Below are 16,161 nucleotides of genomic sequence, written 5' to 3' on the forward strand. Positions count from 1 at the left end.
GACAAATCTGGTCTTCTGCCTAATATCAAACATCTGCACCTGGGCCATACCCCTCCAACTCCTCCCATTTATATACCTATCCAAATTTCTCTTAAATGTCGCAGCTTGCCTGTTTTAAATATTGAACTTGCATCTACCAGTTCTGCGAGCAGCTCTTTTCACACTTGTACCATCCTCTAAGTGAAGAAGTTCCCCCTCAGATTCCCCTTAAACATTTCACTTTTCACACTAAGCAACAACCTCCAATTTAGTCTCACTCAGCCAGAGGGGAAAATAATGACTGCATGCATTCACCCTATCTATACCCCTCATAATTTTGTATCCCTCTGTAAGATTTCCCCTCATTTTCCTATGCTTCAGTGAATAAAATCCTAATCTACTCAACTCAGGTCAAGTCCCAGAAACATTCTTATAGATTTTCTCTGCTCTTTTTCAAACTTACTCATATCTTTCCTATACATAGCTGACCAAAAATGCACACAATATTCTAAATTTAGCCTCACTGGTATCTTTTATTTATTTATTGTGATACAACGCAGAGTAGGCCCTTCCGGTTTTTTGAGCCACCCTGCACAGTGACCCCTAATTTAACCCGAGCCTAATCACAGGACAATTTACTATGATCAATTAACCTACCAACTGGTAGATCTTTGGAGGAAATGTATGTGGAGAACATACAAACGCTTTGCTGACAGCGGCAGAAATGGGTTGCTGATACTGTAAAGCACTATGCTACCGTACATCCCAGCTCCCGTACTCAGTGCCTTGATTTATGAAGGTCAATGTGCCAGCAGCTCTCCTATGACCCCTTCTACCGGTGATGCCACTTTCGAAGAATTATGGATCTGTTTTCCCATATCGCTTTGTTCTACCATACATCTCTGTGCCCTACTATTCACTGTGTCAATCTTGCCCTGGTTTGTCCTCCCAAAGTGCAATACCTCACACTTATCCGTATTCAAGTCCATCTTCCAACTTTCAACCCATTTTCCCAGCTGAACAACATCACACTGCAAGCTTTGATAACCTACTACACTCCCAATTTTGATGGCATCTGCAAATTTACTGACTCAGTTTACTATATTATCCTCTAAATCATTAATATAAATGATAACAATAATGAACCCCGCATAAATTCTGAGAACTCATTGAATCCAGAGTAATCATTCAGCCACTCAATTATCTGACCATTTTTGATCCGTAACTATCTCCAATTTTATATTGATTCTGTATACCTTAATATCCTTGTATATCACTGTTTTGAAGTTATCAATGGACCTAGCTTTCCTTGGGATGGAGGGAGGTGGGGGAAAGTTTGATTGATTTTCCTTTGTGTGGAAGAGATCTTCTGAAATAGTCTAATTTTAAGTTTGTGTTTCAGTTTCTAGGGTCTCTCATTGGAGGAAATAGTTCAAAAGTAACCTAATAAACCACATTTTGAACGAGTGAAGATCTGCAGATGCTGGAAATCCAAGCAACATGCACAAAATGCTGGAGAAACTCAGCAGGCCAGGCAGCATCTATGGAAAAGAGTAAACAGTTGCCATTTTGAGCCGAGACCCTTCATTGGGACCCATGCTTGGATTTCCAACATGTGCAGATTTTCTTTTGTTTGTGATTGGAAACCATATTTTGAATTTGGTACGCATTCTATTTCTCCTGAAGTATCTTTTTTTTTAAAATAATCAGGCACTGGTAATGTATGTTCAGTCTTCTGGAGAAGCAAGTTGCTATTAGGCTTGATGTATCATCCAGTTAATCCCTTAATTGAAACAACTTTATCATCTAGATCAATTATACTAGAGGTTCTTTATAAATAATTGGACCCATATTGGCTTGAAATCAATTCATGGGTGGAATCTAATTTATATCGGACTTTGACAAACAATATATGGACAGTTACAGTTAATGTAAGGCAGCGTATTTGAATATTGAGGCTATTCTCAGCTGCATAGTTTGGAAATTAATATCTTGATCACTTTAGACACAGCATCTTATTAAATTAGAATCTGGCTTTAGATGAGATGGCAGTTAGTCGTAAAGCAATACCACACAGATATAGGCCCTTTGCCATAATGAACACATGCAGACCATGGTGTCCACCTTCCCACTTTCTCATTCTCACTTTGCTACTTTCAGCCCATATCCCTCTCTAAACCATGTTACTCAAGCAATGTCTTAAGGTGCTTTTTAAATTATACTGTTGTACCTGGCTCAACCACTCCTTTGGCACCTCATTTATTATACAGTTGCAGTAAAGTTGTACCAAAGTTACAATTTTATTTACAAAAACTTTCATAGTCGCTTTAATATGTCAGAACACCCCAAGGTATATTATAGAGGTGTTAGCAAACTAAATTTAGTAGTGAGACACTGGATTATGTTGGGGCAAGTATCTAACAAGATTGGTCAGTGAGACAGGATTTAAGAAGCACTCAAAAGGCTTAAGAGAAAGTGGAGGAGTTGCTGAGGTGCGATAGCTGAATTAAAAACAAACATAAATTTGAGTTGTGTGATGGTGTATAACACAATGTATTTTGTTTTCCCTCTATTGAAATTGAGATTCTCCAGAAAATAATTTGAAGGGTGAGATTGTAAGTTAGATACTGCAGTCAAAGCTGTTATATTTACACGGCTTTTACTGCTGTGCAGTTTCCAGAAGTGAATGCCTCATAGAATGTGCTCCTTGCTAAGGGACCTCCAAGCTTGAACAGTTTAGTAAAACAAGGTCTATTTATATACAATTAATTCCTTGTATTGCACAAATCCTTTATTGTTTAAATTAATAAATTTTGCTTAACTCCTTAACAGCAGGGACATCAGGTCATAATGTAAGGTTATTTAATTTCCTTTTTCTTGATAGGTGGCCGTAATATGACCATTTCACTTCAGTCACGGACAGGACACACCCACATGCCCTCAGTTGTTGGAGTGCTGGTGTTCACTCAGTTTTGGTTCTGGTTCCCTCATTCGCATTTTCTGTCCTTGGCCTTCACTCCAACTGCAGTAATTGGACTTAACAAGGACCTCAAGGTAATTTGTGTGTTTTCCCTTTCCAGGGAATGTGGGAAATGGGAAGCTTATGAATTGGGACTGGTGAGTTTTAAGAGAAAGCAGGAATTATCACCAGTGAGACAGATGCCAATCCATCAGGATTTCAGAATAACTATCTCGTGGACTATCAAGAGTTTTACTGTATGCTGCTTAAATTCACCACGCCTGTAAGACAGGAAAGGTTAATGCTTTGCACATGAACTGGCTAACTTGTGTTTTGCATTTAAATTAGTCACAAAACCAGATGATGTGTGCATGTACTATAGTAGATAGGTTATTAAAATAGATTTTAAACATGCAGTGGGGTCAGGTACTCCAGTGACAGCACTCTATTAGCTATGATAGATGTGGGCTCAATTGCAGGTCATAAAACTTGAGCAGATAAAGTGGATTCAGACTGAAGAACTCTTTTTGATGCCCGTTACACTGTTGGCGTTTATGGCAGCAGTGAATTTCCTGCATGTCTGGGCTTCTTTCATTATGTCAGAAGCTCAGTTCTTAGTACTGTCAGTTATGCAAGTTCTGAATGGAGACTCAGGAATACCAATGCATTCAGATGTAGAAGGATTCTTCATTGCTGTTTCTGTAAAAAAAAATTTTGTTTTACCAGTCAGGGTTCTAAGCCCTGAGCTGAACCCTGAAACCAGGAGGGCCAGTGGACCATTCTGATTCTAGGCTCTACCCTTTGACCTGTTTGGCATGGGTGACCCTCCCAACAGCTAAAGCATAAAGCCCTGACTCCAGCCAAAATAGCTTTCTGGGTCATTGAGGCAAGCAAGCCTCCAAACCACAACAAAGTTTTGGTCCGCTTGGAGGAGACTGAAAATATTTTCACTACTGAAAATATCATCTTTTAGTTGAAGTGTTAAACCAGTGCACTTTTTAAATTAAATAGAAAAATGCTACACATGTTGGAAACCTACAGTAGAAAGTTCTGTAACTACCCTGTAGATCAGGCCACATCTACAGCAAAAAAGATATTTCAGGCCAATGAGCTATCATCATGTGATGAGTTCTATGAACAGTCTTTGTGTGCTCTCCACATATGTTGCCTTATCTTCTTAATATTTACAGAATTTTCTAAGTTACATCTGCAGTTTTCTTAATTGGATGTAAAATATCTCGCAACTAAAGAAGAGCTGGATAATTGTTGTTGTATTCTGGCCAGTGTTTCTTCCTAGTACTTGTATTATAACAAATTACACTGTAAATGTGTTTGTAAAATGCCCTAGGAACACCAAAATTGTATATAAATGCAGAAATTTCCTTCCCTTTTCTAAATAAACTGTATTTTGTTGGCCTTGTTTTTCTTTAGCTTGCTCAATAACTTTTGAACACTACTTGTATGGTATGCTTTGTTCACAGATGCCTAAAGTCCAGTACCGATCAAACTGCAAGCCATCAACATTTGCTTACCCTGCTCCACTGGAGGTTCCCAAAGAGAAAGAGAAGGAGAAGGTCTTATTTCATAGGCTATTTCCATACATAACTCTTTATTTGCTCTCTTGTAGAATATTCAATTTATTTTTATGAAATTGTATCTGAAATTTCATCCCCTTGGTTCAATTCACAATTTAAATTTTGAAATGGTTTCTAAAATGCAAGTTAAAATACAGGTCCACAATCCCTTATTCAAAATCCTTGGGGCCAGTTGCATTTCGGAATTCAGAATTTTCTGGATTTCAGACCTCCCACCCCCACCCCCAATACCAAAAAACACGTATGCTCAAGTCCCTTATTTAACCTGTCTCAGTGCAGTGGTCTTTAGGACCCAGTGGCGCACCAAACCTACGCACATCCTCCCGTATACTTTAAATCATCTCTCGATTACTTACAATACCTAATACAATGTAAATGTTATGTAAGTAATTGTTATACTGTATTGTTCAGGGAATAATGACAAGAAATTTTATTTCCAACAAAAACGTTCAATAAAACATAAAAATATACAGCTTCAAATGAACCGAGTCAAACACATGGTAAATGACTTATTGGAATAAATGTAGAACATCACTCTCACTGTCACTATAAAACTTCAGTAACTTGTCTTTCTGTTTATTTAAATCATATACAGTGGTAGTTCCGACACTATTTTCTTCAGTAACACGCCGCACAGACACACCACAATCAAGCTTCTGCAATAACTCCACTTTCTGTGTTATTGATAGAGAAGATTCCTTCTCTTTTTCTCATTGTTACCCATAGGGGTATCTGCAGCTCTTTTTGACATTTTCACAGTGAAATTAAACACAAAGTCAGCAGTGAACACAAAATATCAGTGAACAGCAAATGCACGTGTAACCAGTACAAGCGCTGAGCCACAACTGACGTCTAGCGGCCTCTGCTAGTGCTGCCACATCACACCTGAATGACGTCAGCTGTTGGTGAAAAAAACTTTGGTTTTCGGATAAAGGAATGTGCACCTGTATTGAGTATTACTAAAACAGCAATATTGTACAGTCAAGAAAGTTTGTTTGCTTCTTTTGAAGTAGAAAGTTCAGATATTTTTGATGATTGCACTTTCTATAGTTATTGTTGCTGTCGTGAATTGTGAACATGAACTCATCTTTATTAAGCATAAAACACAGAAAATGTAGAACAGTGCAGTACAGACCATTTAACCTACTCCAAGACCAATTTAAACCTTCGCTTCCACACAGCTCTTCGTTTTTCTTTCATCCATATGCCTATCTTTAAGTCTTCTAAGTCTCCTTAATGTATCGGCCTCTACCACCGCTCCTGGCTGTGCATTCCATATACCTATCATTCTCTGCATATTTAAAAAAAAACTACATCTGTGCATCTGACAGTTCTCCCCCACCCCCACACCATACTTTGTATCATCTATTTCTACCCTGAGAAAGTGACTTTTATCTTCATTTACACCTCTATCTAGTTACGTTTCATCCTCCTCTCCAAAGAAAAAATCTCCTTTCTAATCCAGGTAGCATCCTGGTAAATCTCCACTTGCACTCTCTATAAAGCTTCTACAGCCTTACTATAATAAGGCAACTAAAACTGAACACAATACTCCAAGTGTGGTCTAACCAGAGTTGTATGGAGCCCTCATGGTTCTTGAACTCAGCCCCCTTACTGATGAAGGTTAACAGACAGTGCACATTCTTAACTGCCGTATCAACTTGTGCTACAACTCTGAGGGATTTATGTCCCTCCACACTTGAAGAATCCTGCCATTAACCCTATATTCTGCCTTCAAGTTCGATCTTCCAAGTGAATCACTTCACACTTTTCCGGATAGAACTCGATCTGCCCAGCCCAGCTCTGCATCCTGTTAATGTCCCATTGTAATCTATGACAACCTTCTACATTATCCACAACACCAATTTAGTGGTACCTGCAAACTTAGTAACACACCTTTCTATTTGTTCATCTAAGTCATTTATAAGAATCATTAAGAGTAGAGATGCCAGAATAGATCTGTGTGGAATGCCACTGGTCATTGACCTCAAGACAGAATACTCTCCATCTAATACCACCTTCTGCCTTCTGTTGAATCCACACAGCCAAGATTACCTGGATCCCATGCTTCCTGACTTTCTGAATGAGCCTACCACTTGGAGCCTTCAAGCACCTTAATAAAACCCATATACACTACCATATCCACTCTGCTTCCATCGATTTGTTTTGTCACTTCCTCGAAGAACTTAATCAGGCTCATGAAGAACAATCTGCCCCTCACAAAGCCATGTTGACTATCCCTAATTCTCCTGTCTCTAGGATTCCTCTCCAGGAGCTTGTCCACTCACTGATCTATAATTCCTAGGGTTATCCCTATTGTCTTTCTTTAAACATGATAAACTTTTTCATTTCTCTACATTGTGACTCTTGGCTTGAAGTATAGATATGCAATCTGTTAAATCCGCAGGTATCAACAGCTGTTCTGTCAATCACTGCCAAAGCAAAAAAGAAAGAGAAAGAAAAAGAGAAGGGAAAAGAAAAAGATGAGGAAAAAATGGAAGTTGTAAGTATGAAGTGAACAGACATTTGAGTTATTTGCATTAAAGTATCTCAGTCAGGAAATCGCAGAGAAAAAGAGAAAGAATATAATTTCCTTGCTTATGCTTTGCAAATTTCAGAGCTTAATATTTAAACATCTGTTGAACAAATTTTATGCTTGAATGTGCTCTAAATGGTAACTTTATTAATTTAGATTAGGAATGCTCATATAAATGTAAACTTATGTTAATTAAAGTTGTTACTCTTCAGGAAGAAACAGAAAAGAAAGATGAAGACAAAGAAAAAGAAAAGAAGAAAGAACCAGAGCCGAATTGCCATCTGTTGGAGAATCCAGCTCGAGTAATGCCTGCACAACTCAAAGTCTTGGCAATGCCAGAAGGTTGCAGGTACCAGCCCTTTAAACCTGTGAGTATTGAGTTCAAAACATTCAACTTAACCAGTTGTAGATTTAAAATAATAGAATGCAAGATATAGGAGCAGAATTAGGCCATTCAGCCCATCAGATCTTATCTGCCATTCCTTCTTGGCTGATCCCAGATCCCACTCAACCCCTGCCTTCTCACCATATCCTTTGATGCCCTGACCAATGAGGAAACGATCAACTTCTACCTTAAGTATACCCACGGACTTGGGCTCCACCGCAGTCTGCGGCAGAGCATTCCACAGATTCACTATCCTCTGGCTAAAAAAATTCCTCCTTACCCCTGTTCTAAAGGTTGCTGCTCAATTTTGAGGCTGTATCCTTTAGTTCTGGATACACCCACCATAGGAAGCGTCCTCTCCACATCCACTCTATCTAACCATTTCAACATTCAGTAGATTTTAATGAGATCCCCACGCATTCTTCTAAACTCCAGTGAGTACAGGTCCAAAGCTGCTAAATGCTCCTTGTATGTTTCGTTCCCGGAATCATCCTTGTGAATCTCCCCTGGATTCTCCAATGACAACACGTCGTTTCTGAGAGTGACATTTGCAATTTTCCAGTCCTCCAGGACCATGTGATTCTTGAAGGATCATGACCAATGCATCCGTTGTCTCTTCAGCAACCTTGCTCAGGACTTGGGATGTAGTCCATCTGGTCCAGGTGATTTAACCACCTTAAGACCTTCGATTTTGCCTAGCACGTTTTCCTTTGTAATAGCAATGGTGCTTATTCCTGCTCTCTGACACTCATGGTCCTCTTGCACACTGCTGGTGCCTTCTACAATGAAGACAGATGCTAGGTACCCATTAAGTTCACCTGCCATTTCTTTGTCCCCCATTACTACCTCACTAGCATTATCTTTTGGTGGTGGTCCAATATCAACTCTCAACTCCCTTTTACTTTTACATAACTGAAAAAAAAACTTTTTTATTTTTAGTATCGTTCTTTATATTATTAGCTAGTTTGCCCTCATATTTAATCTTTTCCCTTCTTATAGCTTTTTTAGTTGCCTCTTGTTGGATTTTAAAAGCTTACCAATCATCCAACTTCCCACTCACTTTTGCTACCTTATATCAGGGGTCCCCAACTCTTTTTGCACTGCGGACCAGTTTATTATTGACAATATTCTTGCAGACCGGCGGATCTGGGGGGGGAGGGGGGCATTAGGGTTGCCAGCGGACAAGAGTGGCAGTCAAATATGTTGTGTTTACCCCAAGAAAGACTACCATGACCATGAAGCCTTGCGCGGGCAACTGTGTGTACATGCATGCGCGTGTATGTGCCGATTTTTTTTCTGCAGATCGTTTTTGGTGATTCTGTTCAGTGAAACTACATTGTGCATACATTATTTCTACCTTATATAAGCTATGTATTTATCATACCATTCCTGCTTTTACTACATATTAGTGTTACTTTAGGTTTATGTGTTACTTGGTATGATTTGGTAGGTTATTTTTTGGGTCTGGGAACGCTCAAAAAAATTTCCCATATAAATTAATGGTAATTGCTTCTTCACTTTATGCCATTTCGGCATGAAAGGTTTCACAAGAACGCTCTACCATCAACTTCCTCCACCATCTTTCTTTCTTTTTAAATCTTTTTATTGAATAAGTATACAAAAAGGTAAGCCATATAGGCACTAATACACTGTTAGAATATAATAAAATTACAGGAGATATTAATACAAAAAAAACGATACAATGTAATTTAAACGTAACGTACCAAGGTAACATTATAGAACATAATAGTATACTAATTTTTATATATATATCAATAGAGAAAAGGAAAAAAAAACCCCAAAAAAAAACCCACCGTGCAACTAACTAAAAGCAAAGCAAAGCAATGGGCTAACTTGAAACCAAAGTTAAAAAACTTAAAATCACATCCTCAATCCCGACCTCCATTAAAAACAGTAAAAAAAAACAAGAAGGGTATATATTACATTAAATGAAAATATTGAAATAAAGATCTCCTGGTCTGTTCAAATTTAAATGAAGAGTCATAAAGATTGCTTCTAATTTTCTCCAAATTCAAGCATAATATCGTCTGAGAAAACCAAAAAAAGGTAGTTGGAGCATTAAGCTCTTTCCAATGTTGTAAGATACATCTTTTCACCATTAAGGTAAGAAATGCAATCATTCTACGGGCTGAAGGAGAAAGATTACTGGAAATTTTAGGTAGTCCAAAGATAGCAGTAATAGGGTGAGGAGAGATATCTATATTCAATACCTTGGAAATAATATTAAAGATGTCTCTCCAAAAAGTTTCCAGAGTAGGACAAGACCAAAACATATGAGTTAAAGAGGCTATCTGCCCCGGACATCTATCACAAAAAGGATTAATATGAGAATAAAAGCGAGCTAATTTATCTTTGGACATATGTGCTCTATGAACAACTTTAAATTGAATTAAGGAATGTTTAGCACAGATAGAGGAAGTATTGACTAATTGTAAAATCTGTCCCCAGTCATCCACGGAAATAATAGATCCCAATTCTTGTTCCCAATCTGACCTAATCTTACCAAATGGAGCTTTCCTAAGTTTCATAATAATATTATAAATAATAGCCGATGCACCTTTCTGACATGGATTAAGGTTAATTATAGTATCTAAAATGTATGTAGGAGGAAGCATTGGAAAGGAAGAAAGTATAGTACTTAGGAAATTTCTAACTTGTAGATATCTAAAAAAATGTATTCTTGATAAATTATATTTATTAGATAATTGTTCAAAAGACATAAGGGAACCATCTAAAAATAAATCCAAAAACTGTGAAATACCCTTAGTCTTCCAAATTTGAAAAGCACGATCCGTAAAAGAGGGAGGAAAAAATATGTTACCTAAAATAGGAATCGCTAGCCCAAATTGGTTAAGATCAAAAAATTTTCTGAATTGAAACCAAATACGTAAGGTATATTTAACTATCAGGTTAGACACCTGTTTAAGGCGTTTCAAATCAAAAGCAAGAGAGGAACCTCCACCATCAACTCTGCTCTCAAACGCATCTCCCCCATTTCACGCACATCTGCTCTCACGCCATCCTCCCGCCACCCCACTAGAAATAGGGTTCCCCTGGTCCTCACCTACCACCCACCAGCCTCTGGGTCCAACATATTATTCTCCGTAACTTCCGCCACCTCCAACGGGATCCCACCACTGAGCACATCTTTCCCTCCGCCCCCCACCCCGCTTTCCACAGGGATCGCTCCCTATGCGACTCCCTTGTCCATTCATCCCCCCCATCCCTCCCCACTGATCTCCCTGCTGGCACTTATCCTTGTAAGCGGAACAAGTGCTACACATGCCCTTACACTTCCTCCCTTACCACCATTCAGCGCCCCAGACAGTCCTTCCAGGTGAGGCGACACTTCACCTGTGAGTCGGCTGGGGTGATATACTGCATCCAGTGCTCCAGATGTGGCCTTCTATATATTGGCGAAACCCGACGCAGACTGGGAGACCGCTTTGCTGAACACCTACGCTCTGTCCGCCAGAGAAAGCAGGATCTCCCAGTGGCCACACATTTTAATTCCACATCCCATTCCCATTCTGACATGTCTATCCACGGCCTCCTCTACTGTAAAGATGAAGCCATACTCAGGTTGGAGGAACAACACCTTATATTCCGTCTGGGTAGCCTCCAACCTGATGACATGAACATTGACTTCTCTAACTTGCGCTAATGCCCCACCTCCCCCTCGTACTCCATCTGTTATTTATTTTTATACACACATTCTTTCCCTCACTCTCCTTTTTCTTCCTCTGTCCCTCTGACTATACCCCTTGCCCATCCTCTGGGTCCCCCCCCCCTTTCTATCTCCCTGGGCCTCCTGTCCCATGATCCTCTCATATCCCCTTTGCCAATCACCTGCCCAGCTCTTGGCTCCATCCCTCCCCCTCCTGTCTTCTCCTATCATTTTGGATATCCCCCTCCCCCTCCCACTTTCAAATCTCTTACTAGCTCTTCCTTCAGTTAGTCCTGACGAAGGGTCTCGGCCTGAAACGTCGACTGCACCTCTTCCTGGAGATATTGCCTGGCCTGCTGCGTTCACCAGCAACTTTGATGTGTGTTGCTTGAATTTCCAGCATCTGCAGAATTCCTGTTGTTTGCATAATTAATTGGCATGTTTATTTCGGCTTTTTTCTTAAAGATGTGCTGGGTGCCTCCCGGCTACTGCTGCATTCTCCGCGAATCGGTATCTGTACATGGCCCGGGGGTTGAGGTGTTGGGACACTGGGGTGTCATCTCATCGTCTGTTTCCATTAGAGTAGGCGGCTCATCTTCTCATATGACTGCCCGCCTCGATGTCAAAGGTCGAGGTTTGTCGTCTGCTGTGGCTGATGTGGAAGGCTTGCTTGACTGCTGAGCCTCGCGCATTTTTCTATCATACAGTTCTTTGTAAACACTCAAACCATCTTGCAAATATCCCCTAAACCTACGTACCCTTTCAAAATTAAAGTCGTACTTTATCATTGCAGCAAAAATCTCACGCAGTTGCTTCACGTTCATTTCGCTACTGCATTCGGTTTCGATTGTTATCCTTTCCTCTTCCAATTGCATCAGCTCTTCATCAATCAGTTCTTGGTCATGGGATGCCAAAACCTCTTCAACATCATCTTCGTCAGCTTCCACGAGCCAAACTTACGTTGTCCTTATTTTGTTCACCACGATCAAAACGCTTAATTATGTCTAGTTTTACGCTAAGTGTAACACCCTTACGAGCTCTTTCAGGCTTTTCCAATACCTCAGAATTCATCTTGCAAACGGCTGCTCACAGGCAAGTGTTAAAGCAATGCCGTTCCGAATCCGGGGGAGAGCAGCTGCTCGGGGCACGCGCTGCCTTTTATCGCGCGGTGATTTTTTTCGTAACAGTGAAAACACCTTCTGTTAGCGAAAACAGGGCACTAATGTAGGTCTTTCGTAACAGTGAGGTTTCGTAAAGCGAACATTCGAAAAGCGGGGGACACCTGTAACTGCATCTTGATGCACCTGGTGCAGATGTGAATATCGAGGAGGCTGGAAGTCTCCCGGAAATCCCACACCTGACACCGAGCTCAGAATACTGGCTCTGTAGGCATACCCCCTGTTCTCTCAAGGTTTAAATAAGAAATGAGGACTGAACTTACCTACTTACCTTGCTCTGCCTAATCTCGGCAGAGTCCTGTTGAGCAAAAGCCTTAACTCTGCTTCGGACTACTCCGACAATGACCGCTCTGCTAGGTGGTACCTCTTTTATAAAGACTGGGTTTTTAAAGCTTTTTGCCAGACCTGCGCAGGAATGCTTCTGTTACGTTTGCAAAGTACTCCAATCACTCACCCTCATCAAAAAGCTTCCTGCTTTTTAAAACTCTTCAGTGGACCTGCACAGGAATGCTTCTGTTGTGTCTGCGCAGTACTCCAATCAACAATATCAATATTAATAATTGATTCAGCATGATTAGGCTTTTTATTATAGTAATGTAGGTCAGAAGGACAAAATAAAACTTTTTATTTATAACATTTATTGGTTAAGTATTAACAGCTTGGATCATGGTTAGAAAGATGTGTTTTATGGAAGAACACAGTGATTCCAGCACTTCAGACCTTGTTCAACAGGCATAAGATATCTGCTATTTGCCCTCCTTTTCACAATTTGGGTCCCAGTTACTGTTCTCCCTTTTAACTCACTGGGACCCGGTTCTGGCACTTCCATGGTGCCTGGCTTTCCATGCTCCCTTGAAATGTACCAGATTCAGTGGGCAATTGTACTATAGCCTGAGATCTATTTAAAAAGCTGTGTTGCAGTATTAATGGTAATACTATGCAATGCTCTCAAATCCGCCACTCTGGCCCCAACAACGTCCAGATTGTGCTGATTTAAAGGAGTTCTACCGTATGTTCATTCAGATTAGTTTCTTCTTTGAAATTCTACAAAATTACAAGAAGTGTTTTTCTTTACATAAATTCATCTGTTTTGTGATGGCGTGGTTGCAATTTTGTTGTTGCAGCTGTCAATTGGTGGGATTATTATTCTGAAGGACACAAGTGAAGAGGTAGAGGAGCTTGTGGAACCTGTTCCTGCTCATGGACCGAAGATTGAGGAAGAGGAGGAGGAGCCTGAACCCCCTGAGCCATTTGAATATGTTGATGATTAAACCAAGTAAGTCTTGTAACTTGTCAATCCCTCTCGTGCTCTATTTCATCAGTAACAAGAGTAATACTTGCACTTGTGTAATAAATTTTTGTAGCAAAATATCCCAGGACACTTATCAATTAAAATAATATCATTAACACCAAGCCACAGAAAGAGATATTGGGACAGATGACCACAAACTCATTCAAAGAAATGAGTTTTAAGAAGCGCCTTAAAGATGGAAAAAAAAATAGTACTTAGAATTTGACAGTGCAAATGAAATCGGAAATGTGCAAAGTGTCAGAATTTCAGTGCAAAGATCTTGACAGAACAGGTGGCAGTTGCAGAGATTGAGAGGGACTGGACCATAAGAGATTTGAAAAAGTGTTTCTGCATTAAGCAATTAGTACATGTCAGCATGAGCTACTAGCTGAAAATGAGTTATTATTGCATTAAATTTTTTTTTGTTCTGAAAATCTTGATTCATATTTGGGTGCAAGTGTACTGGTCAACAACCATATGGTTAATTTTCATATGTGGGTTGTTAGGCTATATGAGATTCGTAGAGCATTATCTGACTTTCCTAAAGTTAAAAAAGCATTAACAATAATTGTTTGGCAAATTGTGTGAAGATAAAAGTACATTAAAATGACCTACATAATCTAAAGAGAATGAAAGATTTAAATTAGAGGTTAGTCATAGAATCATTGGCTGTGATTCCTAGAGTTCAAGTGGCTTTCCTGTACTTCTGGAGTCTAGGCACAAGTGATAGTTGTTTGATTATGTCTAGAGGAAATGGTGAAATTGTTAGAAATGCAGGAGCATGCTTGTAATGATTTTTGGCATTCAACTATCATGCCACCTGGACATCAGTTCATTGGTAATATCACTGTGCTTTTATCGGGCCTCTTATTTCAAATCTAAGTTCCTTTTGCATCAATAGTAAATGACAGATATTCTTAAAGCAAGTTGGTGAGAAATTCATGTGAGCTTTGTTTTTCCAGATCTCCCTATTTAACTAGTGACTCTACATCACATGTATTATCTGCATGCTCCCTATTATGGGAACCAAAATATGAGCTTGATGCAACTTCTTTAATTTGGGTGGATTTAAATAAATGGTTTTCAGATTTAAGTGGGTGAGAATGAGATGTTTCAAACTGAGTAAAACATTCTTGCAAACAGGTGTCACTGAAAGGCTCATTCTGTTTTCTTTTGTTCCTTCACAGACTGTCCACAGAAATCTGGGAATATTTACACCATTTTCAACATTTTAGTTTTATTGGGGGTGCCTGTTTAAGGTGATCACACCATGCTTCGACAGAAAGGAGGGCTATTTCATATCTGGATTGATAACTTTCAAAACAACTGCAAGAGATTAATTATACATTGTAAAACTTGGTAATGTTGAAGAAATCAATAAACCACTTTCGTGTATAAAAAACATTGTTTTTTTATTCAAATGCACTGTTTCTGTGCATTGGAGCCATCGTAGCAGGGTGTGATGCAACCAGTCAGAATACTTTCCACTGATGACATGCCAATCTCAAACTTATAATGAAGTAGAACTGCTGGTATGCTTTCTTTGTGACTGCATCAATGTGATGGGCCCAGGACAGATTCTCAGAGAATTTGTAACCCTGAAATTGAAGCTGCTCACTCTTTCCTCCACTGACCCTTTAATGAAAATGGTGCATGTTCTCTCGACTTACCCTTCCTAAAGTCGCAAACATTTCCTTGGTTTTGCTGACACTGAGCGCAGTTATTACAGCACCACTCAACCAGCTGATCTACTTCACTCCTGCATGTTACTTTGTCACCATTTTAAGATTTTTCCAATACCAAAGGTGTCACCTGCGAATTTATACAAATGTTGAATTTGAGCTGTGCTTTGCCATATAGTCATGAGTGTAGAGCGAGTAGAGTAGCGTGCTGAGATTGTGCAAACACCATTTATAAATTCACCTTTGTTGATAGTCAGCGAGAAGATATTATCACTGACCTACACTGACTGTGGTCTCCAAACAAAGTTGTGGATCCATTTGCAGTGGAAGGTACAAAGACCCTGGTTTAGAAGATTGTTGGTTAATATCAAGGGGATGATGGTATTGAAAGCCAGTCTTTAACCGAGAAGCCATAGGCTGACATTTTTTCTGTTCTGTAGGTGCTCAAAGCAGAGTGGGAGAGCCAGTAAGACTCCATCCAATGTAGACCTGTTGCAGCAGTAGGTGAAATGCGACCTGTCCAGGTCTTTGGTCAGGCAGCAGTTAATTCTAGCCCTAACCAATCTTTTGAAATGCTTAATCACAGTGGATGCGAGAGCTACCAGTTGGTAGTCATTGAGGCATCTTACCTGCTCTTGGATACCGATATGATTACTGCCCTTTTGAAACGGTTGGGAGTCACAAACTGCAGCAGTGAGAGGTTGAAGTGAGAAAAGGCTTTAGAAGTTAATCATTTTAAACAAGAGAACCCTATACAATGTTGAATTGAAAATTTAAAAAAAAAATTGGATTTTGTTTTCTTTCTTTATAGTTTATTTTTTCTTTATTGCTATTCATTTATTTTGATGAAATTAAAATTTGAACAAAT

The 16,161-nt window shown here is 39.5% G+C and overlaps 1 protein-coding gene across 1 annotated transcript in view; it reads left to right on the forward strand.

Moving 5' to 3' along the window:
- The window catches only part of psmd1 (proteasome 26S subunit, non-ATPase 1), a 115,452-nt gene extending 100,453 nt beyond the window's left edge, over positions 1–14,999 (forward strand). The window contains exons 20-25 of the mRNA XM_072255186.1: positions 2,864–3,033; positions 4,420–4,512; positions 6,941–7,036; positions 7,282–7,437; positions 13,445–13,596; positions 14,799–14,999. Coding sequence (XP_072111287.1) covers positions 2,864–3,033; positions 4,420–4,512; positions 6,941–7,036; positions 7,282–7,437; positions 13,445–13,591 — 662 coding nt within the window. The 3' untranslated portion in view covers positions 13,592–13,596; positions 14,799–14,999. The remainder of the gene's footprint in view (positions 1–2,863; positions 3,034–4,419; positions 4,513–6,940; positions 7,037–7,281; positions 7,438–13,444; positions 13,597–14,798) is intronic.
- Positions 15,000–16,161: the final 1,162 nt, after the last annotated feature.

This window comes from Mobula birostris, chromosome 4, assembly GCF_030028105.1.
Source record: "Mobula birostris isolate sMobBir1 chromosome 4, sMobBir1.hap1, whole genome shotgun sequence".
In the NCBI taxonomy this organism is placed as follows: Eukaryota; Metazoa; Chordata; class Chondrichthyes; order Myliobatiformes; family Myliobatidae; genus Mobula; species Mobula birostris.